The sequence below is a fragment of the Dromiciops gliroides genome, chromosome 2 (genome assembly GCF_019393635.1).
Source record: "Dromiciops gliroides isolate mDroGli1 chromosome 2, mDroGli1.pri, whole genome shotgun sequence".
Classification (NCBI taxonomy): domain Eukaryota; kingdom Metazoa; phylum Chordata; class Mammalia; order Microbiotheria; family Microbiotheriidae; genus Dromiciops; species Dromiciops gliroides.
In genome coordinates this window covers 130,383,929-130,410,462 of record NC_057862.1, presented here as the reverse complement: position 1 = coordinate 130,410,462, position 26,534 = coordinate 130,383,929, and the positions used below count along the sequence as shown (strand labels likewise).

The window sequence follows — 26,534 nt, the reverse complement described above, 5'->3', positions numbered from 1 at the left end:
TGCACATATACATATATATGTACAGATATATCTGGAAAAATTGAATCAATTTTATCATTGGCAAAGAAACTGTGGAAGTACTAGATGCCTGGATTTTATTGTAGTCAGTCTTTTCTCTGACTTTAACTTGGCGTTAATTCCCTTTATTGATTTTTTTTCAGGGCAATGAGGGTTAAGTGTTTAAGGTTAAGGTTAAGGGTTAAGCCCAAGGTCACGCAGCTAGGGTCAAGTGTCTGAGGCCAGATTTGAACTCAGGTACTCCTGAATCCAGGGCTGGTGCTTTATCCACTGTGCCACCTAGCTGCCCCCCCTTTATTGATTTTTTAATGAAATACTCCCCCTAAGTAAGGTTGCAAATAAAAACTAATTTTAAATCATCATAAGAATGTATCTGTATGAAATATTTATAGTTCACAGAGTTCACATTTATGTAAGGCAGACAGTGCAAATATTTTCCCCATTTTACAGATAAGCAAAACAAGACTCTGGACAAGTTAAGGGACTTGTCCTTAGTTAGTAAATGGTGGATGTGGGAATCAAATTCTGGTCTCTTGACTCAAGATACTTTCCACTATACCACACTGTCTCTTATGTAATCAATTTTTTCCATCCCCAGGGATATTATTCTTGATATAAATCTCATCCTAATAAAATAGTATGAAATTAGTCACAAAGCCAAGTCTATCCAATTTCTTATATGGGACCTGGATTTAATCACACAAAGGATATTATCAACCCACATCCTTCCAATCAAGTCAGATTTTGGTAACTTGCTTAGAAAGAGAATTGAAGAGAGTTGTGTACCATAAGTATTCATGTTCTTTCTGCATATATAATATTACGATGTCTTCTAAAGTATGAAAGATGCATACCTGAAGGCTGAGCCATTGACATTCATTAGGGGAAAGAGGCTCTGCCACACACAAATAAATAAAAAGATAGCCTCAGTGAAACTAATAGGCAATGCTTTTAAATATGTCTAAAATAAAACAAATTTGGATTATGTTTTTAAACCAACAAATTATTCTTTACTCAAATGTCAAAGCTTATGGGGAGCTTGGCTTACCTGGCTTTCTTGGACACTGCTGACCTTTCCTTTCATGGGTCTGATGAAATTATAAACAAAGAGCAACAATAAACCCAGGGGGATCATGTACAGGTCAAAATTCCAGACAGTGACCAGAAACACCTGAGGGGGAAAAGTGAAAATACATGAGAAAAAAATAGAAAGGGAACTGGGATCTATCACCATGTAATTGAATATCAAGTTGCTTTTTAAAAAAAAGAGTCTAAAACTGTCACCATTAAAAACAATAAGAAGGTACTATAATATGCACTAAAAACAAAAAAGCAGGTGAAAAGAGATTTTGACCAAACAGGAAGAAGTTAGAAGAATAAACAGTCAGCTAATCAGGGTATCTGCCAGTTACAGAAGTCCCATCTATGTTTTGTTTTGTTTTTGTTTTTGTTTTCTCTCATACCTCCTTCTTTCTCTTCATCTTTCCTCCCTCGCTCCCTTCCTCCCTCCCTCCCTTCCTTCCTTCCTTCCTTCCTTTCACCCATCCATCCATCCACCCATCCACCCATCCATCCATCCACCCATCCACCCATCCATCCATCCATCCATCCATCCCTGCCTCCCTCCCTTGCATAGGCTTGAAGACCTTAGTGGTGTGGATGTCATGTTTGCTTTTCTTGATTTGATCCCCTCCGTGATCAAGGCAATTGTGCTTCCAACTCTAGACAGCTGAATTTCTAAATCTCCCAAAGACATGGGGGGTTTTGCTTTGTATCTCAGTATGATCATTAGCACCACTCTTTTGTTTTACTCTTAATTTTGGCCTTGGCCTCAGACTCCTGAATTTCTCATACTGCTTGCCTACTCCTCATGGAAGTCCATTTTTGTGACCATATATTTTCTCTCAACAAATCTTTCCAGTATTCATAAACTTGGAGAAAGCTGCTAAAAACCCTTCAAACTGATTAATTCAACTTTAATCAAAGTATTTTAAAGTATTAAATTATGTATATTTTCACTTTCATATTCTTTTCCTAACTTTATATTAATTTTTATCCTTACTTTAACAAGATAATTGTTGGACTATATCTGATCTAGCAATGACAACTCTGACAATAATCGGGTATTTCCTGTGGTTTAAAATGTTATCAACTTCGTGTGTGTGTGTGTTATTTGGTGCTCTCTGATTCTTTAAGTTCTTAGGATTTATAGGTCTGAGGCTTCTTGAAGTCTAACATTCACTGGTCTATTTTGTTTCTTACATCTGAACCATATTTTTCTTTCTTTCTTCCTTTCTTTCTTATTTATTTGTTTGTTTGTTTATTTATTCCAGGGCAATGAGGGTTAAGTGACTTGCCCATGGTCACACAGCTAGTAAGTATCAAATGTCTGAGACTGAATTTGAACTCAGGTCCTCTTGAATCCAGGGCCAGTGCTTTATCCACTGAGCCACCTAGCTGCCTCCCATGAACCATATTTTTCTAAAATGGCAGGGGCAGCTAGGTGGCAAAATTTTGCCTCATTGCCCCGCAAAAAAAAAAAAAAAGACACCTCAAATTCTTCCTATATAATAGGCCTTTCCTAATCTCCACTACCCTTAACTCCTTGCCTTTCTTTGTATCCTTAGTATTTATTCCCTGGCACTTGATAAATATTTGACTGACTCATTATACATTCACTTAAATTTGGATCTTGCTGACTTCATAGAATTTCTCTACTTTCTTACTACTTGTAAACAATGAGAAAACATTTTATGTTTTCATGGTGGTCATTTTATATATCATGACCACTGCACAACAAGATAACCAAATATAAAATACTTGTTTCCCTTGGATGAAAACCATCTACTTGATTTGCCTCTTTAATGAGAGACATGAGCCATGATTCAATTTATTTGCAACCTATTTCTATCTTCTGGTTTCATGGTGCAAATGTTAAGATTCATATTAAGTAGCATGGCCAATTTTTGGTTACTGGTGAATTATTTCATAAGTTTAAGTACCAACTGCTAATATTTATTATATTATCTAAATATAATATAATATCTAAATACCTAAAAATGTGATATTTATCATCCTCTGACTCCTCTCTACCATTTCAATTGTTACTACAGAACCAAAAGGGAGGCACAAAGAACTGTGGGCTATTTTCTATTTCTGGCTGCCAGATAATTCAAGATCAAGTGGTCAGTTCGATAGTGACCAACAACTCCAAATTTAGTTAGGCTGCTCCTTGGAAAGTCTATTGCCAAGATCAAACTCAAAATATTTCTGACATGATGCAACCTCCCAAAGCTTGTTCATCATTAACATAGCCTTTGAGAACTAAGGACCATCATTCATTACAAGGATCAGGATTGGAGTGACACTTTTAAGTGGACAAATGAGGAATAAAAATGCTAAATATTCTATTTTTTCATTTATCAATGAAGTATAATGCAAATATTAATTTAAAACTCAATTTTAAGATATCTTTAAAGTGAGGATTTGGTGGGTAGTTTGGATACTATAATCATTATTGACAATTAAGCAGATGATCGTTACATTTGCATTTCACTCTTTCAAAGAACATACTGAAGTACTTTTATGAGAAGATAAATAAATACTAGATATTTAATATGAATGTAAAATGTTCACTTGTGGTACAAGAATATATGAATAAAAAAAGATTAACCTATAGACAAATCAGCTATCTAAAACATGAGTTATCTGTACCCCTACCCCAAAGTAAAAACTGAATCTTAAGAAGGAAGATAAATGAGAAATAGTTTATATTATAAATAATGTTTAATACTCAAAGTAAAAGCAAAAGCTGAATAGATATTTTGGAGTAAAAGCAGATAGAATAAAACCCTCAGAACTCAGACCTGACTAGACTTCTGTTCTAGCATGGAAAAGAACACTAACATCCCAGACAGCCTTGGTGACCAGTCAAGTTGATTTCATCTGATTAATGCAATGCTATTTCAAAAAGCCTAATGGCTTCAAGCAAATGTTATTGAGGACTGGAAGCTGTTTCATCTAAAAAAGTACTAAGGAGAGGCCTAACTATTTCTGTTGAGTTCCACTGGAGTGGTCCTTTTGACAGAAATGTAAAAGATGAGAGAAGACAGTCTCAACTTAAATCACATACACCCTTCAGGAATATTGTTTGAATGAGGCAGACTTCTTGTTCAACTGTACATCACAACTAGAGATTCAATATTATTCATTATTATAATAGTTATAAGGTATTTATTAATTGACATTCCATGCACTCTTTTTTTGATGTTTGAAGTTTAGGCAATGCAAGTGGATACTGAATTTATCATAGCTTAGGATGAATTCTGAAATGAAGAATCCCAGTTCAGTTCCAAAAAACCCCAAGGCAAAAGAAACAAATGGTATTCTAATCAAACTAAATGCTCTTCTATTAACACAACAAATGAAATGGGTTTTTCCTAGCAGAAATTATTAAAATATCCCTTCTCAAGAAATTTTTAGTTACTTCTAATGACTCTTCTTCAGTCTTGTACATTTTTATACCAAGGATTGACTGATAGCCTTATCAAATCACTCTAAAGATTAGTAATTATCCACAAGAAGCACACATACACAAAAATTCCAGGAGGAACAGCAAAGAAAGTCAGGCAGTTAACTGGGATACTCCCTGAACCCAAATTGCAACACTGACAGGTAGTCTTAAACATTATAATATGGCACTGATTTGGGTGGTATAGCATTTCAACTTGGTGTGCTTCCTGGTTTTGACAAACCTAAAGCAAAATGAGTGATGGTACTGACAAATATAATTTAGATATTACTTTATATATATATATATATATATATATACACACACACATACACACATATATATGTATGTATGTATATATATACAAAATACATAACGCTTTATATATTATATATACTTAACTATACTTTTTATATGATAAACGTATAGCTATGTATGCTTATTGACTACTTGACTGAAAAATAGAATCAAGAACTGATTTATACAGAATTAGGTACTGTGATTGATCAGTAAACAGCGTAATGAGGTGTAGACTATATGTATATATAGTATATACACATTGTTGTTGTTGTTTTAGCTGTGTCTCTGACCCTTCATGACCCCATTTGGGGTTTTCTTGGCAAAGATACTGGAGTGGTTTGCCATTTCCTTCTCCAGTTCATTTTATAGATGAGGAAACTAAAGCAAACAGGATTAAGTGACAGGCCCAAGGTCACACAGATAATAAGTGTCTAAGGCCATTTTTGAACTCAGGGAGATGAGTCTATCTGTCTCCAAGCCCAAAAGTCTATTGATCACAAGACCTAATTTAACCTAATTCAGCACTTTCAGTCTTCAGTCAAGCAGACTCTGCCAGTAAGCATTTATTGTCCCCTATGTGTCAAGTACTATATAAACACCAAGGGAACAATGGAAAAAGGCAGCTTCTGATCTCAGGGAGCTCCTGGCCTAATGGGGGATACCACATTCAAACAACCTTTTACAATATGCAGGATCAATGAAAGATAACCATCAGAGGGAAGGCACTGGCAATAAGAGGTATGTGCTTAAGAAAGGATATAGAGGGGCAGCTAGGTGGTACAGTCAATAAAGCACTGGCCCTGGATTCAGGAGTACCTGAGTTCAAATCCGGCCTTAGACACTTAACACTTACTAGCTGTATGACCCTGGGCAAGTCACTTAACCTTCATTGCCAAAAAAAAAAAAAGAAAAAAGAAAAAAAAAGAAAAGAAAAAGGAAGGATATAGAAATTTGGATGTAGACACTTCAAAGTATTTTGGGGTGGGGTGGGCATTCAAAAGTCTTTCTTACCTAGCAGTAGTCTGTACATTTGGGAGATGAGTAAATTATGTAAAATAACAACAATAAAGAACATTTTTAGAGCATGTTAAGGTTTTCAAAGTACTTTCCATAGTTTATTCATTTGATCCTCACAAGCATATTGTGGGGCAGATACTTTATTATCCCTCTTTTACAGAGGCTCACAGAGTTCACCAGGCATGGAGGTGCATAGCTGGTAAAGTGGCTGATGAAGGACTCAAACCAAGCCCAAGGCTCTATTCACTAGGACATTTAGTGTCCTCGTCTCAGTAATTTGTTGTTGTTGTTGAGGGGATGAATTTCTTGATCCAGACTCTGGTAGTAATGGAAAGATTTGCAAGATTCAAACTTTGTGGAGATGGAAATCTGCTCTCATTGACTACAAGTTGTAATTAGGACAGAAGGCTACAGACGTAGCAAAGTATAGTGGAAAGATTACTGATTAGAGTCAAAACTGACTCTGGGTTTAACTCCCACCTGTGATATTTACTACATTTATAACTGCAAAAGTCATAGTCTCCCTGGGCTTTCTATTTCCTCATCTAAAAAGTGAGAGTTGGGGTAGATAGATGTCTTCTGATGTCCCTTGCCAGCTTTGAATCTATAGTTCTCTGATCACATGAATAAATCTGCTGTAATAGTTGATAATAAAAGAGTAAGCAGAAACATAATTTATGGGTTTAACATTTTCCCCTTTTGTGAACATTAGTTATTCTTTGTCTTTTTCTAGGGTGTGGATGTAGGTGAGTGTGGGTGTGTATTATAAAGTACCACTTTATAGATATTGGTTCAGTCTGTCCCTGAAAAGTTAATGTAAAGTTTTATATGCTCAATCCTATTGTGACTTTCATGATTAAATTAGAAATATGATCCTCTGTAGAAATGACACCTAAGAAAGCAAGGAATTTTTTAAAATGTATAAAGACAACATAATTATTAATTACATACATTAATATATAATTCCCGTGGTGTGCCTGGATATGGATCCCCACACTATAACATCTCTCCTGGGGTATAGGACACCTACACACACACACTCTCTCTGCTAGCTAACTTACCCAACTTATCTTCAATCTCACAGTTTTGAATTCTGAGAGAAGGAACACCACAATGAAGCTACAATTAAACTCTCTCAGATCTTAGGGGGAAACTAGTTGTAGGAATATACTTTCCTTACTTACCACCATGGGTCTTGAGCCCCTACCAGTGTGCTTCCATTTAAATACTTACACTGGTTAGGCATTCACAATAATAACACCACTATATCTTAAATATAATAATTTACTTAATAAGGTAAAAGCAATAATAATCACAGGTGCTCATTATAAAATAAATGCAGGAAAACTCAATAAATCACAGGTTACACATAAACCTGGGTCATACTCTTTTACCAATAAACTCACTATATATGGGGAAGAGTAGACATACAATTAAATAAAACTAATGGAGATACATGAGTGAAGAAAATCCTTATGCTCAGGGTAATTCTTAGTTCTGGAATTCAGGCCTTCTTGTCATCAGTCCATTAAGAAATATCTGCCCACCCTGCCCCCCACCCCACCATGAAACCACTTCTCTGTTGATTGCTCTACTTCTTGTTCCCACAGTTTTCTTGCTGGGCAAAATCCTGGCTTCTACTCTAGGACTGATGTAGCATTGTCAGATTCTTTTTAATTAACAATCAATCTTAAAATAGGAGAGAGAAAGGAATTTTATTTTATAGGCTAGCAGTCCCCTTTAAGACAAAGAACTACAAAGCTTATGAGGCTGGCCTTTTCTGTATAATGCCAAAAAAATCTCAGCCAGCTCTTCACTTACAAAGATTCTGTATAATCCATTCTATCAGCTTGTAGCCAATTTAGCAGGAAACCAGCTATAAAAATTTTATTTCTCCTTCTTGCTCTTCTCCTTAATACCAGAGAGGACAACAGAGTACCTGTGAAGAAGCTTCCTCTTTCTCATTGTAGATGGTGTTAAAGAACAAAATAACCAACTCCAGTTAGCATCACTTTCTCCAACCAATCAGGAAGTAGCATCTGAAGCCTACTGTTTGTTTGTTTGTTTGTTTGTTTGTTTGTTTCCCACATAAATCCCTCAGTTCTCCCTTTTCTACTTCCTGTTTCCTCTTCTGCTTTATTTTAACCATTCCATGTAGGCTTTACAAATTTTATTCTTTCAATGGCTTAAATCAACACAAACTCTTATAATCAATGAGGTTATTTTTTTTAAAGAACCTCACAAACCCCTTTTTTTCTTTTAGTTATATAACCAAGAGTCTTTACAACATCATTCTATAGTCTTTAAATTATAGTGCGATTTATCATTTTGTGAATTTTAATTTCACTTCCTCCCCATGAACTTTTTTTAAAAATTGATAATGGTATTTCAATATACTTGGTTTCCTTTTATAATCCCACATATTTTATGCATTTAAAAAAATTATCCTGAGAAGGGATACACAGGCTTTATGAGATCAACAAAGGGTATATAAAACATAACAAAGCTTAAGAACTTCTCTGCTAGACTGAAAAATACTTGTTTAATCGAATCTTTTCCCTGATAGGCTAACATAGTACATCACTTAGTTGCTTAAACATTGTATCCTTTTGCTTTGTAGAAGTTGCTTTCGTTTATTTAAAAAAAAAATTAGGCAATTGGGTTAAGTGACTTGCCCAAGGTCACACAGCTAGTAAGTATCAAGTGTCTGAGATCAAATTTCAACTCAGGTCCTCCTGACTCCAGGGCCAGTGCTCTATCCACAGCACCACCTAGCTTCCCCTGAAGTTGCTTTCATTTCGAAAAGAATGGGTTAATCCAGGCTGAATGAAAGATGTAAAAGATATACTATAGGCTAAAATATAAAAATCAGTGGTATACAAATAGAGAAGCCTATTTTCTGCAATATAAAAAAAGTTTAAGGGCAGAGTTGTTACATATTTACTCAATCAAGTCACTCCACATGATTTGAATTAAGTCATAATACAGATACTTAAACAATTTCAATCATAGTTCTTAGTCTAAGTATGAAAAGTCTTTGAAAGACATTTGATGAAGGGAAATGACTCAAGACTGGAAGACTGTTCTAATTGGTTGTGGGGTTTCATTACATCCATTGGGACTTGTATAAAAATCATCTAGTTAACTTGGAGCAAGAGTGTCTTTCCAATGCACTTGTGAAGAGGAACTGTTTGATGGAAAGGAGAGACCTCAGCTTCAGCTGTAGCCAAATTCTTTCTTCCTATCTCTCTAGTTCTCCCTCCCCTTCCCCTTGGTCAGAGAAGGATCTTAAAAGCTTCAAAGGGTCTGAAAAGTGTCAGGCTTCTCATTTTCCTATTGGTGTCTTAGAAGTAGCCTTGGACCAGCTGATCAGTTCATGAGCTTTAGAGGGACAACAGGCCCAGCAGAGAAATCACACCATTAATGCTATAATTTAATTAATTATGTAATTACATTTTAATGATAAAAGGACTTTCAACAACCAGAAGCTGTGAATTGTTTCTTTTGTCACATGTACTCTCTAAGTTTGAACCCACTTTACTTTGGGCTCTGAATGTACTTGTGGGAGAGTATATCCCACATTATTGGAGAATGTTTTGTAACAAAAAGTTACTTAGAGATGGATTTCTAAAATGATTTTCAACTGATAATCTTGAGTAGGGGAAATGGAGGGGAAAGAATTCTAGTTCAAGCTCAAATTTATGGCATTAGAGGAGCACTCCTGACCATTAAGTGGTACCCCAAGAATCCTGAAGGAAATATAGAGCCACATTCTGAAGATCCAAAAAATTAGTGGGAGAAGGAGATGGGGTATTTCCTCATATGGGTTACAATACTAAAGTGAAATCACAAGGGATCATGTTTATTGAAATATGGTTCAAGTAGGATTCTTAAAATTCTGTTAAACCAAGCTTCAAATAATATAATTTGAAATAGTTTCGAGGGGTAGAGCCAAGATGGCAGAAGAAAGACATTAAACAGAGGGCTCCTGATACAATCACCCCAAAAATAGCAATAAAAGAACCCTTGGGGCAGAAAAACACACAAAAAGTTGGGCTGAGAGTTTTCTATAGCTATAGATAGATTTCAGGGAGCCGTGCTGCTGGGCCAGGAATAAAGCTTAACCCCACAATCAGGCCAACACACCAGATTACCCACCATAGGAATTTGCCCCAGTGCCTCTGAATCAGCTGCAGCACCGGCGTCTTCTGGAACTGAGTGTGTGATCGGGCTGAATGGCTGGCCCAGGGGGAGTAAGTGCAGGGGTACCAGTGGACTGGGGGTAAGGATTCGACTGTCCCACCCCAGCAGGGAACCAGGAAGAAATCCTGAATGGCTGAAGGCCCAGGTGGGGGAGGGGAGCAGGCAGGCTCATCAGAAGCTAAAAACTACACCACCAAAAGCTTTGCTGGTTGGTTGCTTAGTAAGTAGGCCTGAGGTTATCTCCAGACCTGAGAACATGCCAGGTGAGATTAAAACCTGCCCCCCCTCAAACCAAAACACCTGGGAACAGGAATAGAGCAGAGAAGAAGCCCCCCCCCTCCCAGCCCTCCAGTGGAGAGTTTAAAATCAAATGAATGCGAGGCCAGGCAGGCTGAGAAGCCCAACCATCCCCCAGGCCATGCTGTAACTGGAACAGTGTGTCCTGGAAGCAGTGCCACACTTTTAGAAGGAGTTAAAAGCCAAGATATAGTAAGCCAGCATGAGTAGGCAGAGAAAGCAGAAGACCATTGAAAACTCCTTTGGGGGCAAGGTAGACCACAATACAGGCTCAGAAGAAGAAGATAATAACAGGGTCAAAGCTCCAACATCCAAAGCTTCCAAGAAAAATATGAACTAGTCTCAGGCCATGGAAGCTCTCAAAAGGGACTTTGAAGAGAAAGTAGGAGAAATAGAAAGAAGATGTAGAGAAAAGAAGGAAAGAATGGAAAGGGAAATGAGAGCGATGCAGGAGAGTCATGAGAAAAAAGTCAACAGTTTGAAAAGTCAAATGGAAAAGGAGATTAAAAAACTGTCTGATGAAAATAACTGCCTAAGAATTAGGATTGAACAAATGGAAGCTAATGACTTTATGAGAAACCAAGACACAGTAAAGCAAATCCAATTGAATGAAAAAATAGAGGGCAATGTGAAATATCTCCTTGGAAAAACAGCTGACCAGGAAAATAAATCTAGGAGAGATAATTTGAAAATCATTGGACTACCTGAAAACCATGACCAGAACAAAAGCTTAGACACCATCCTCCAAGAGATTGTGAGGGAAAATTGCCCTGATATTCTAGAAGCAGAAGCTAAAATAGAAATTGAAAGAATCCACCGATCACCTCCTGAAAGAGATCCCAAAAGAAAAACCTCCAGGAATATTATAGCCAAATTCCAGAACTCCCAGGTCAAGGAGAAAATACTGTGAGCAGCTAGAAAAAAGGAATTCAAATACTGTGGAGCTCCAATAAGGATAAAGCAAGATCTAGCAACTTCTACCTTAAAGGACCGAAGGGCATGGAATATGATATTCCAGAGCACAAAGGAACTGGGACTACAGCCAAAAATCACATACACAGCAAAACCGAGTATAATCTTTCAAAGGCAAAAATGGGATTTCAATGAGAAAGAGGTCTTTCAAGCATTTGTGATGAAAAGACCTGAACGGAATAGAAAATTTGACTTTCAAATACAAGACCCTGTAGAAGCATAAAAAGATAAACAGGAAAAAGACTTCATGAGGGATATTAAGAGATCAAACCATTTACATTCCCACATGGGAAGATAATACTTCAAAATCATAAGAACTATCTCAGTAAGAAGAAACTCACAGAAGACACAGATCTGAACTGAATATGAAGAGATGATATCTATAAAGCATTTATGGTTTGTTCTTTGTGGGGCAGACAGGGTGGGGTGTCTCATGTCTGGGGCTGGATTTGGGCTTGGGACCTCCTGGGTACAGGGCTGGTGCTTTGTCCACTGTGCTACCTGACTAATCCATGATGACATCATTAAAATAGGGTTGAGGTGTAGGAGGAATAGACCGAGGGAGGGAAAAGGGGAGAGATGGTCTGGGGAGAGGTAGTTCACATGAAGGAAACAAGAAAAAAGCTTATGGAGGAGAGTAGAAGAGGGGGCAGGAGTTGGGGAGTGAGTGAATCTTAATATCATCAGAATTGGCTCAAAGAAGGACTAAAATACATACTCAAGTAGGTATGGTAATATATTTTTGCCCTGAGGGAGGGGAGAGAGATAAGGGGTGGGGGGGAGGGGAGAAGGGAAGGAGGGAAGGGCAGATTAGGGGAGAGAGCAGTAAAAAGCAAAACACTTTCAAGGAAGATGAAGATGTTCTGCATTACTGCACCAGTATGACATATTGAATTGCCTGATCTCATAGGGAGGGTTGAGGAGGGAGGGAGGGAGGAAGAAAAATTTAGAACACAGAATTAGCTCAGGGACCTTGATCTCATTGGAGTGGGTTCATGGAGGGAATAGCTTTCATACCCAATTGGGAGGAGCGATCTATTTAACCCTGCAGGAAAATTGGAGGGGAAGAGGAGAAGGAAGGAAGGGTGAAAAAAGGGAGTTCAGAGTGGGGGAGAGGATAGTCAGAAGTAAAACACTTCTGAGGAGGAATAGGTAAAAAGAAGATAGAGTACATGTCATGGGAAGGGAGTGGGATGGAGGGAAATAGTTATGATGATTGATTATAATGGCAAAACATATGGTACCTACTTTGCTGGGCTTTTATGAAGATAATTCTCTGTCAAGCTTAAGGTACTATATACAGGTTATAATGAACACGATACTATCAGAAAAACCTGGAAAGACCTACATGAACTGAAGCAGAGTGAAATGTATTGTATACAAAATAACAGCAATAGTGGGGGATGATCTGCTGGGAAGCATGTGGTTATTTTCAGCAAGGCAATGATCCAATATAACCCTGAAAGACTTATGAAGATTGCATCCCATCTGCAGAGAAAGAGCTGATAGTATCTGAAAACAGATGGAAACACATTTAAATTTTTTTTCTTTTCCTCTTTGACAATTCTCTAATCTGAAATTTTGGGGTTTTTTTACTGTTTTCTCTCACAACTAGCTAATATCGGAATTTTTCCATGACTACTCATGTATAACTTATTTTGAATTGCTTGAGTTCTTGTGGGTAGGGGAATGGAAGGGCGAAGAGAAATTGGAACACAAATTTTTTTTAAAAATTGATGTTAAAATTTTTTTTTACATATATTTTGGAAAATAAAATTCTATTCAAGAAATAGTTTCCTGGCTTATGATAGCTAGTTTCTATATATAAAGTTTTTGTATGAGATGTGATTATAAAATAATGAAAGTGATTTCCACAAGCCACTGTGAAAATCTCTTTCACTAACTCACCTTGTACTTCTAAATATACCTGTAGAATATGTACAATACAGGCATGAAATTTCACTAAAAGATCCATACATTTAGAATTGGAAGCTAGCCTATCATCTTTACTTTATATTATAAGAAACTGAGGCCCAAAATGGTTAAGTAGCTTATAAACCACTAAGGTCATAGAGATAATAAGTGGAAGGAACTGTGAGTTAGACTAAAGAATACAAAGATAATTTGGTTTTTTCTTATAATTATTCTATTAGTATTAAGCAGTTTCATGCTACTTAATGATTGGGTCAGTTATACGTATACGAAACTGAAGACATTAAAAATGGACTAGAAAAAGAATACATTTTTTTAACTTCTATTATCTAGGACCTTGAAACCACTTGAAATTTTATTTATTCAAAATTACATTTAAACAACAATTAAAATTAGTTCAATTTGGTAATAGCCATGAACTCTGTGTTTTCTAGTAAACTAGATTCGTCAAAAATAAAGACTGAAATGACACATAGATCTTTTTAATATTTATACCAGAAATTTTACACTATGATTATTTATCAGTGTACCAAGTGCTTTGTATAAAGGCATACCTCTGGAAGAGATGCTATATGCCCCATTCATTCCTCTTGTCATAGAGTTTGAAGTAGCTATATTTCTGAAAACTCTATCAAGAACATGTGTAGTCACCACCATATTAGAAGTCATCATTGCATAAAAATCAGTGAAAGAGCGGGAATTTTTTTTCATTAAATATTTAAAATTGGAACAATACAGTAAGTATTTTATCAATTGAAAGACATGGATTTTATCGTAAACCATGACAGTTCTACCTACTACACAGAATAACATAATTTATTTTTGAGGCCAAACTTCCAATGATATAAAGTATTCCTACTAGAGCAAAACCAAGAAATTTTTTTAAACCCCAAAAGCTAAAAGCAATACCAATTAATAAGCGGCTATTATGTCATAAACACCATGATAGCTGTTAGGAATACAAAAACAAGCATATTTTATTTTAATGTTATTAATTTTTGCTTTTTTCTCCTAGATTGTCCTTCACTTCTCTATATTTGCATTACCAATCTACTGTTGTCTCTTTTATTTGGTGAGACATATCATTACAGATTCCAGTTTTTCTATTTTGTCTATTATTTTTGTTGCACAGCCATAAATTCTACTTCCATAATTCTTATTTTTCTTTTGAATCACTCAGGAAAAGAGTATTGTGGTTCCACGTTCTCTTCACATTTTATGGAGTTCTCTATGTAATCAATTGTTGGATCATTTTCTTTTGTTTTGCAGTATTTATCCATGGATACTTGAACTTGTTTACTAGATCTGGAAGCCATATTTCCTTCTCTTTTTAAAAATTTTAACATTCATTTAAATTTTTTTTTGTATAAATATTCTCCTTCCCTTCAGGCTCTCCCCCATCATTGAGAAGGTAAGCAGCCATTGTTTCCATTATACATGTAAAGTCATGCAAAACATTCCCCCATATTAGTTACGTTGCCAAATAATCAAGAAAAATAAAGAAAATTAAAAATAAATATATGTTTCAATCTGCATTTATTGTTCAGCTCTCTGGAACTGGATAGCATTTTTCATCATGAGTCATTTGGAATTGTTATGGATTATCATATTGATCAGAATAGCTGTCTTTTATAAGTGGTTATCATTACAACATTGCTGTTACTGTATATAATGTTCTCCCTTGTTCTGCTCATTTCATATCAGTTCATATAAGTCTTCCCATGTTTTTCAGAAACTATCTCCTTCAGCATTTCTTACAGCACAGCACAACAGCATTCAATGACAATCATATACCACAATTTGTTCAACTTCCTTTTTCTTTAATCTCTTTAGGAAAGACCTAGTAGCAGTATTGCTGGGTGAAAGGGTATGCATAATTGTATAGTTTTGGGGGCATAGTCACAAATTGTTCTCCAGAATGGTTGGAGCAGTTCACATCTCTACCAATGGTACCTTAGTGTGTGTGTGTGTGTGTGTGTGTGTATATGTATGTGTGGATATATACATATGTATATGTGTGTTTGTGTGTGTATATATATATATGTGTGTGTATATATATATTCCAATGTTTTCTTCTGTTGCTAATGTTTTCCCTGTTGATTTATTTATGTTCAAAGTCTTTGAGTTTTCTTCTTCCTCAGATCTTTGGTCATTTCAGTGTCTCCCCTCCCCACCTCTGCCCCTCATTTTTCCCTTCTGTCTTTCTTCTCTTTAATGATAATGTCCCTAGGGGCTGGATCTCAAAGCCTCTAATTCTCCTTTGGACAAATTACAGTTTCCCAGTCTAGGTCTTTGCCTCATGACTTAGGTGTGGACAGAACTGGCCCCAGCTGGATGTTGAGCCCTTATCCTCAGGCTTAGTGGAGTGATTCAACACTGACTCCTTATCCCTTCTTTCACACCTCCCCCCCCCACCTCGGCCCCCAGATGGTCCTGGCCTGGTGTCTTGCTCCTTTCCCTCTGTTCCTCAGTTTTCTGGTCCTACATTGACAGTTCAAAGTTTTGCAACCCTGGTGCTATGAGGGTGTCTACCATGTGCCAGCAATCTTTTGGGACCCCCAGAAATGTTTTGCTCCTGAAGAGCTGTTAGCACACTAGCTGCTTGTTGCAGCCCAAGAAAACTTCTGCAGCATGGAACCAGGATATCCATGGCACTGGAAAGAGGAAGGCTGGGCCAGAGTGTGGAATTGGCTTCTACTGCAAGCCTTTGTGTGGGTTCTTGGGTCGGTTAGTGCAATTCTGCTGCCAGTAGTGTAAGAGGTAGGAGAGTGGTGCTGAGTGAGCTCAGGGTAGGCATCAGCTCATTTTAATTTTTTTTCCTTCTTTTGAATTCTGGTGTGTTCTGGACCATGTATCAGAGAGGTTAGAAATTTGAAAGGTCGTGGGGATTAAAGAAAATGTCTACTCCTCCATTTTGTTGCTCACACAACCCAGACCTCCAAGGAATACAAAAATGAAATGGGTCCTGCCTTTATGAACTTACATTCTATTAAAAAATCACTCCAACTGTAAAAAAGCTGCCTTTATGATGGCAACAATGGAAATGGCTGAAGACTTGAAGATGATGCATGAAATCTGCTTTGTCAACCAAAAGCAAAGTTGCATTGTCATTGGTGGGCGAGGAGAAGGGGAAATGAAATAAGGGGTGTATTTAGCTAAAGAACAAACAAAATTCTCAACACTTTAATAGCCTTGTAGAATATTGTATTCAGGCAGTGTCATACTAAAGGTCTACTAACCATTAAAATACAGTAGTCTGGGAGAAAGGAGATTCATTGTTGGTATAAAGGCATGATTAATCATTATATAGAGGATCAATATAGTCTGTATAATAGTGTATAAGCAAGGGCAGAACAGAAGTATATTTTAGAAGCTATCTGATGATATGGATTCAAAACTCCCACAAGAGAAAAGCAAAGGGAAGAGTAACAAGAAAATTGTGTTAATCTTTAGATTAGAGGGCACCCCTATATCCAAAGTTAATTAAACAAGCAAAAAAAAATACCATAAAGTAAATGAAGTTGGCTTTCTCTGATGGATGAATTTGGATGGTATAACTACAGTTAGTAAACCATGACATTGAAGAAGGGTTTTGTGGTATTTTCAAAGCATTCATTTCTGAGAAACCTCTAACCCATAACTCCAAATTTCTTTCTACTTTCATGCTAGGATAATCTGCAAGCAAGAGATTTTACTAGAATGTCTAATCGCTAACTCAAATTTAACATATTCCAATCAAAATCACCACCTTTCCCCCATGATGTCTTCTTTCTTCTGACTTTCCTATGTCATTAATACTCACCATTTCCAGTGAACCATCATAAAAACTCCTGTGTTTTCTTTGAGTTTTCTTTCTCCCTTTTTTCTCATATCCAATCACATCTCAAGTTCTGCCACTTTTATCTTCAAAAGCTGTCACACAGGCTTTCTCTGCCTTCTAGTATGAGCTCTCATTGTTATCAGGACAAACTATTATAAAAATCTCCTACCCAGTATCCCTATATCTAGTCACTAACTTCTCCAATCCATCCTTTTTGTGACTGTTAGAAAAATCTGCTTTATGCAAAAAATTTAAGCATGTTACTCTTCTACTTCCCAACCTTTATTCATCCCCTGGTGATGACCATATTAAGTCAAAAGTATTTTCCTGGCATTCAAGCCTTCTTATAACCTTGCATCACACTATTTTTGTTGTTGTACTCTATAATATACAGTCAAATTTGACTGGCCACTGTTCTCCATATTGGTTCATGGCATTCTCTATCCTTGGGATACTCTTTCCAACACCACTCTTCCCATCAGCATGTATTGAAATCTTACCCATCTTTTATGGTTTGATGATACTGCCTGTACCATCATACATTTTCCCCTATTCCCTCCATATGGAAATTATAGAATTGTAGTATTGCAAAGTTCCTCAAAGGTTATTTTATCCAAATTGGTTTTGGTCCTTGGATTCTGACTTGGTTACTTATTATTAGCATGACATGAGGCAAATTATTTCCTTCTCTCTGAACTTCACTTTCCTTATATGTGAAAGGAAGAAGTTGGAGTAGGTCATCTCTCAGGTTTATTTTTGTTCAAAATCCTGTGATACATCTTATTAGCTTGCAGAGCACTTGGTCTGTATTTGTCTTCTGCTCTTAGTATATTCTATTTTGTAATATAATTATTGGTATAAGTTTCAAAATTCTTCTTGGGAAGAAACCACATCTTAATCTCTCTAAAGTCTCTCGAGTGCCTTGTAAATTCCTTTGACATAGTAGGTGCTTAATAAATGTTTACTAAATTTCACTGTATATAATAAAGTCAGTGATTGCTGATTTTGAAGAGAAAATACCATATTCTGATAAATATATCATATGCAAAGCTACCATGCTAATAAAAGGAACAGAGGCAGAGACTGTGTGGTTTCATTGGCACAGGAAGCTGATTCCTTAAGGAATCTGAAATTTTTGTCTTAGAAAGTTGGCTAGAACACTAAGAGGTCAAGTGACTTGTTCAGGGTCACATAGCCTACTTGCAGCAGCAGAGGCCAGGGCTGCCTCACTCCAAAGCTAGCTCTATATTCACTATTACATACGTTCATTCTAATTATATTTTTTAAAGTATTATAAAATAAGACAGATATACCTTATACTAATAAAATCCAAATATGCCAAAAAGTACTCCACGTCATGAAATAATCCCTACAGAAGATGAACTATGCAGTTAGTTTCACTTGTTTATGTCATTAGTAAGTTCAAAATTGATTTACTAAGATTTAATTTGAAAGACATGATGACGATGACGATGACGATGATGATGACTATGATGATGATGGATAATAGCCATGCTAATTCTTATGGGGATTTATCATAAAAGTATATCTGCATAAGCATATGGCAAATAATTGGGCAGCTCTGCAGGAAGCTTAAGAGCCCAATCATTTCAATACATTAGTCATTTAGGAAAGTTAAATATTCTTATTTTCTTAAACCTGTACAAATTTCTAAGAAAATTAGGGCCTTCCTTCATACTTTGCTTCAACTTCACAATAATCCCACCTCACCCTTTTTCCAACTTCAAAGGCACTTACACAAATCATCAACTATTTAGTTTATCATCTTTTACACTTGAAGTGTCAATTTAGGCACTATGAGGAATGGAGAAGAAAATATAACATTATCAAATGTTTTCTACATTATAATCTAGTCAAGGAGACAAGGCTATGACAAGTTACATGTTCAGAAGAGATTCAGAAATGTTTAAGACAACCACAGAGATAAACAAAGCAGAGCATGATTAACTGCCAAAATATTATACAAATAACCATAACTATTATGGGAGCTGGGCAGGAGGAGAGAAATCTCTAGCAGGATTGGTAAGAGAAGGTTTTCAAGTGGAGACTTTTTAAAAATCTGGGTATTGAAAAACATAAAGAATTTCAATAAGTAGATGGGAGTGAAGAACACATTCTAGACAAATGTCTAAGTGGGGATGGTATACTAAGGCAGTTTAGCTGGAGCTAAAGGTATATGTGGGGAAATAGAAGGATATAAGCCTTTAGGATTGGTTTGGACTGCATATCGCAATGACTGTTAGGCTGAGGACATTTTACTTTATCCTATAGGAAATAGAGAGTCAATGAAAGTTTGTGTAATATGATCATGGCAGTGTTTTAGGAAGCATTATAGAATAGGAAGTAGAAAGTTTAAGACTGGACAATGGGAGACTATGTAGGAATGTGTAGGTGTAAAGTAGTACAGTTATAAATTTAGGTGATAGTTTAGTAGGACAGAAAAGGATATATAAGATACTATAAAGAATAACTGACTAGGCTTTTTGATTGATTGAATACAGTGTAGGAGAAAGAAAGGAAAGAGAAAATGATATGTCAAAGATGATTACAAGTCATTGAGTTTGGAAGACCTGGAGATCAGTGGCGCCATTAATAGAACTAGAGAGGTCATATTTTGTGGTGGCAAGGTGGAAAATAAGTATCATCATAATCATTTCCATTTGCATTTAATAGTATGAATTTTTGTAGGATACTTCAAGTATTATTATTTTAATTTTATAAATGAGGAAACTGAGGCAAGTGACTTGTTCATAGAGCTGTGCAATGTCAGAGCTGGGATGATGATTAGTTCAATTTTAGACATGTTAGTTTAAGATGAAAACAACATGCAATTGGGACAGAAGATGAAATTTCCCATAGAAGGGGTTATGTATATAGAAAATAATACAAAGGAATAATTTTTGAAGGATGTCACACTTAAAGGAGTAGAAGCAAAAAAAAAAAGGAGTTATCGAAGGAGACAGAAGGAACTGTCTTAGCAATAGGAAGGAAATCGGGTTAGTATAGAACCATAGTAGCTAAGGGAGGAAAGAGTTTGAAGGAGGATATGAAAACTCAGAAATTTTATTGAAATTGACAGTGAGCCAGTTACAAACAACCTTCAGAAATATAGTTTCAGTAGAGTGGATGTTGTGGAAGCCAGATTAAAGGGGGTTAAGGAGAGGGAGTGTGATGGGAAAGTTGTACTGGGAAATATATAGACAGATGGATAAGTAGATTTTCAACAAAAGAAATGAGAGCAATTGTGAAAATCTGTGTTATTATAATTAAGTGGGATTTTTAAAAAACCTAGGTGAGACCTGTACATATTTCTAAGTAGTTTAAGAGAAAGGTGAATAAGAATTGAGAAGACTGACAATTGACAAGAGGGAGGAGAAGGTATGATTGAGGGAAGAGAGATGCTAGCTGTGGAAAAGGTCACCAGTTAGTTAATTGTCATTAAACATTTATTAAGCACCTACTATGTGACAGGCACTATGTTAAATGGTGGGGACAGCTGGAAAGGGGGAAGGGTATAGGGGCACTAAAGGGTACCTGGCATGGGAGCATGATGTTTGAGGAGTCAAAAACAAGCACAGCAACTTATGGTAAGTGAAGTTAGCTGGAGAAGTCTGAGTCTTGAATAAAGGGAGGCCTTGGGAGGAGTTCATTGCTATGCCTTTCAGCCCTTTAATCAGAGGGAGAAGCAACTGAGGATGCTGAGGAAGTACCAAGTATCAAACTTGAATCACTCTTCAAGATGATGAGATTTCAGATGATAAACTTATCCTGGGGAAGGTATGGTTTTTATGGAGCTGAAGTCAACTAGGGCAGATAAACCAGCTTTTATATAGGTGGGAACAGAGAAAGGATGTATAAAGAAACAAAACTAAACCATATTAATTCACCCTATTAGAAACTTCTTTACATCAAACATAAACTAGCTTTTCTAATTTCTAGTCATTGTTCTTTAATGTTCATTAAACATTCATTTTATGAAACTCATAATACATTTAAATCTAGTCCCTATAGTTATTACATATCTTCCATTTAGACTGGCCTTCATTTTCTTAAGATCAAAAATTTAGGGCTGGAAGGAACTTTTGAAGTCATTGAGTTTGACCTCATTTTACAGGTGAAAAAGCTAGTGTGCTGAGAAGTTTCTATTTGTCTGGGGATAGCTAATAAGTATCTGAGACATTTGAACTCAGTGCTTCCTGACTCCAAGTCCAGTGTTCTATATGCTAAATGGCCTACTTGCCTTACAAAGCTAACTAGCTACTCAAAGGACATCAAAAAAATTGGTCAGTAAATGTTCAATGAAAAAAGCATATTAATATTGATCAGGAATCCTGTAGGCAAAACTTTTTTCCCCTATTACACTGTTTTTTGTTTCTTTTCCTGACTTGGGGAGGGCAGAACTTAAAAGTGGAGGGATATCTTAAGTGGCTATCCTTTGTGGGCTGAGCATTGGGTGATGTGCTCCTCTTTAGTACTGCTGTCATACTTCACTGTGAAAAGCAACAAAGTTCATCATTTTCATGGTAAAATACTTTGAAAGTTTCTATGAAGGAAAGAAGTGATTCCTTTTTTTTCACTATGTAGTCTAGGAATTTAAGAAAATACATAGATTCTAAGCATTAAATTTAAATTGTAGAGTTTTAGAATGTAGCCTTCAATGTATTTCTTGGCTACTATTTTTCCCTGGTGTATCCATAAAGTGGGGTGAATAGAAAAAGGGGAAAAATTGCTTTTAGCCTATATTCGTACATAAAATTTTTAGTCAAATAATTAACATTTTCCCTGTCCTGAATGGAAAACATTTGTTAAAATGCCAACCATTCTAATTTTTTCCTCATGCTACTGACCACCATGTACTTTACATTTCTTGACAGTTTTATATAATTGAAGAAATCAAATAGTCGCCTATGGCACTATAAAAATCCCCACCACACACAAAGCCAGGGGAACTAGTTTTAAACTAGAAAAGAAGTAAAAAAAAAAAGAAAGAAAGAAAGAAACTAAATGAAAGAATCAAAGCTACCCAAGCATTGCTGCTGTTCTCTTTCCCCTAGAAAGGTCAGAGTTTCAGATCTGGAATGGGAAGGTAAGTTTCTCATTATACGTTTTCAGAGAAGTTGGTAATTGAGCAGTTGAAAATCAGATTTGGGAGAAATACATCTTTCAAAATCCATCAGCAAATACTTTACACTGATTAAAGAAATAGGGGTTAAGGGGAGTCACAATTTTATTTATTCCTGCTAAAGCTAAAGAGGTCAAAAAATTCCCATTAAAGACACAGATAAATGTCTTGCTCACTTTAGGGACATGTTAGTATTTTAGGAAACATCTATGGTAAGTAAGATGGGGCTTTAATTGGACTCTAAGTGGAAAAAAGTATTTAAAAGAAATGTTCTCTGACTTTGGTCAAATGAACATCAGCTTACAATTGTGTGTAAAAGTTTCAACTTGACACTTAAAACACTCCCTTGTGTTCATAGCAAAGATTAGATCTGAATGAAGTGGGGGAAAAAGTTCACTCCCTATAAGGATATATAATTAGCACCAATAAGTAATAGAGTATTGTCATTTTACTTATTTTTTTATTTGAAAAGATTGAGGATGCAAGGTCCAAATTAAGTATGGAATAGTTCTATTTGTATTTCATGTTCTTAAAACAGACCAGGGTTCATTCATCTGTTCAGGATACCAAGAATCTGCTTAGAGTAGGATACTATTTGTAGCAATGTTTAATTCCAACTGGGAACAGATCTCAAGTCTCTCTTGGATTTTTGCCTAATATTATAATATATTAGCTACTGGCGTCATAGTAAGAGTTAATTTAAAAGAAATGACCCCGAAGTCACCAACTGCTTGAATAGGTTTTGGGGACCCAAAAGATTGCATTCGTCCTACCTCTCTGACCAGTGGTCCAAGCATTATCTCTAATAGTCTGGAGTTATTTTGTTTTTTGTTTTGCTTCTTAAAATCAGGAAGTCTAACATAATAGCATATTAAAAGATGTGTGCATATCTACATAATTGTCCTATCAAAACAAAAGTTCATTTTTTGGACTATGAAATTAAGTTCAAACTCTTGTAATGCATAATAAAAGTACAAAAAGTTGCTAAAATAAAACAATAATAATAACATTTTAATACCTTACATTTCAAATAAGAAAGTTTGATAATGTGAATAGAAAATAAAGAACTTCCAGTTCTGGATTTTTTTTAAAGATCATATCCTTTTAAGTACAGAATGGAAATATTTTAAAAGGCCCTTTAAAACCACAAGGCAGATGTTCAGGTAAAACCAAAGCCAGAAGATTGTTTATTTTAATAAAGCCATTATATGTGCAGCCCCAAATTAGGAATGGCAGTGAGGCCAGGGGATGTCTAAACCATCACCACCTGTTTGCCCTGAAAATCAATTAAAGTCACACTATCACAGCAATCCCTTCCTAGCCAATAAAACTTATACAGCTTTACCGTGAGACTTTAGGTGCTCTAAGGGAATGTGCTTGAAACCTAAATCCTTAGTCTCACATTACTTTGCTACTCACATTAATATGAGCTAAGCACTGTAAAACTGGCCTTCAGGGGGTGGTGGTAGGAATGGGAGGGAGAAAGAGAGGAAAGGAGAGAGAAGGAAAAAAGGAGAGCAAAGGAAAGAAATATACACCATAATTGCTTTCATACTGTGGATCATACCACTGCTCTGAATTCCAATAATTCTTCCAAAGACTCAATCCTATTTTTTTTTTTTAGGAAAGAAAAAAAAAATTTAAAACCCTTCACAGCAGAATTCTGTTCTACATATTCTTTGCTACAGAACAGATCCAACTTTGCAAGTTGAAAGCAAGGGCAGTAGAGACATCCCAAGTGTTTTAGTAATTAAACGAATATGCATAATGAACCATATGCCCAAAGGGCCTGTTCTTCATGTGGGCCAGATTTTTGTTTGAATTTTTAATTTTTATATACAGATGAAACATTCAGTGTAATACACCAACAGTGTGAGATAACATGCAATATGAAAAAGTGAGAGGGAACTGTCCGTGAGAGAGAATGATCAGGATATACTAGACAAATTCTCCTCTTAGATTTTGATTCAAATGTGTTTTTCTCCCTCCAGCAATTGTTCTAGTCATCTGCTCAGAGTCTTCATAAGAGACACATAAAGAATACACTGACAGCTTTATACAGTATGACTAAAATACAGTGCCATCAGTGGAAAAGTGTGAAAATCCCATGGGACAAACAAGGGTTCCCTCCCCCTCCCTTTTATCATTCTAGTACACTCACCAACCAGGCTACCATTTTGAGGAATCCTCTCAGCTCTTATTGAAACTTAGACATAACTTTACATATTTTAGGTTATATTTATTAGATGTTTCAAATGGTTGCAAAAGGGAGTTCTTGTCTCAATAGAAATAATGGTTCCAACTGTGTATTTTAGTAAAAAAAAATCCATGTAAGATAATTATCAACCCCCATGTACTCTGACAAGGCTACATGCATGGTTTTACAGAACTGAATATGCCCAAATTCTTATTAAGAAATTTTTAAAATTCTTCTTACACTGCTAAATATGAATTAAAGGCACTGAAGGTCTACTTTATGAATTCTAATCATACAAAGATAAGGAATGGCAGGTCAGGAAAAACAGGTATTATAAGATACACACATATAAAGCAGAATAAAAATTCCCTAATAGAAAGAGGAAGCAGGTTTTAAGATGTGCTTATACAACATTTTCAATTTACAATGACATTCCAGCCAAATGTTACCAACTTCCAAGAGCAGTTTGGTCTTCTGCCTGCCAAATTTTGGATAAACTCTTGGCAATATAAACTACCACTGTAGGTTGTGTTTTTAAATGAGGGTTCAAGTTCACCAATCTCATAATCTGCCTCATTCTCGCCTTCTCCCTGTTCCACCCTTTCATTCAGTCTTCTTAGTTTTTACTGAAATAACCTAAATGCAAAATGACAGACTGGAAGTTATGGAGTGGAAAGCAGGTCATGAAAACAAATCTGGTCAGAAGTAAAATTAAAGCTTAAGACAAAAAAAAAAAAACCCTCCCATTTTTCAAACTAGAGGTGCTATCTTTTCACAATGTAAACAATACAAATGGAATGTAAAATGTGAAATCTCCCTCTCTAGGAGATTTAGAGAGAAAAATAACTGAGCTGTAAATAATGTCACTCATTGCTTTCAGTCCTAATTCAGGGTTTATGCTTCTGAAACTGGCTGGGTTACTTGATCTAGTGGTCTCAGTGGAAAGACAGATAAACTTCAACTGTAGTCAGAAGACAAAAATTGACAAGAAGTATCACCTTTCCTGACTGTTTAAATCCTTTAAGGAAGTGTTGGAGCAATTAGAGAGGGAGTCTAATCTTTGCAGAGTGCATTAACACCCTCCGACCTCACAGACAATAGATCAGACCTCAGACACATAATGCTTCCCTAAGGCTTTTTAGCCAGAGTGTTTGATCTCAGAGTGACTCAGTATGTGTTACTATAGGTATCAGGCTAGGAGGTATTATTCTTGGTGCACTACATGTCCACTCTATGTAGGTTGGTGTTCCCACCATTTCTGAATAGCTACGAAGGAATCTACCTCAACCCACCACTGTGTGGTGTAAATATACATACATACACATACACACACACACACACACACACACACACACACACACACAATCTTCAGCAGCATCTCACGTTATTGACCAATTTGTTTCTGTTCTTCCGGCTATAAAAGTCAGTCCAAAAATAGTGACCCATTAATTAATACTTCTTGTTCCTTTGATAACCATATGGGTGGTACTAGTAGAAGTCAATAACAGATTCATTTTAAAGTGTTGGATAAAGAATTCTCTAATATGCAGAAGACAGGAAGTGTGGGGGAGGAGGTTAGGAGGAGAGGAGAAGGAGGAAAGAAGAATTCCGTACTGTGAGCTTTTACATTTTCATCTATTCTGTAGGTCACTCCTGTTCCACAGGATGCTCTAGTCAGGCAATAACTTATTTCCTGATGAACACATCCTGTTCCAACTGCTAATCTCACTATGTAAGCTTTGCTTTTTACCATTTATTATAAACATGTTTCAAGAACTGCTTACCACTATATAATTTTAATGGATTAGATTTTGGTCAGCTGCTAACAGGGTAGAATACTGTACATTCCTTGTACAAAGGCTGCAGAATGGATTTTCAAACAGGTCAACTTACCTTCCATTCTTCTCCCTTTACAAGTAATCAAAAGTGAGAATTGACAAAATATGTAAGTATAGCCAAGGATCCCCCCAGCCCATATTAGAAAATTATAGATCTCTTGGTATGGATTACAATACTCTTTCGGATTCGAAGTATACACTAATGGATTGTGAAATGTTTGGAGGAATATAAGATAGAAAATTATATAATTTGCACACTATCATCACACTTGTCAGTTGATGACACT

The 26,534-nt window shown here is 36.1% G+C and overlaps 1 protein-coding gene across 1 annotated transcript in view; it reads right to left on the bottom strand.

The window, feature by feature from the left end:
* Positions 1-26,534, bottom strand: part of MCTP2 (multiple C2 and transmembrane domain containing 2) — a 275,109-nt gene that overhangs the window by 37,661 nt on the left and 210,914 nt on the right. The window contains exon 18 of the mRNA XM_043984960.1: positions 1,067-1,189. Within this exon, the coding sequence (XP_043840895.1) occupies positions 1,067-1,189 (123 nt within the window). The remainder of the gene's footprint in view (positions 1-1,066; positions 1,190-26,534) is intronic.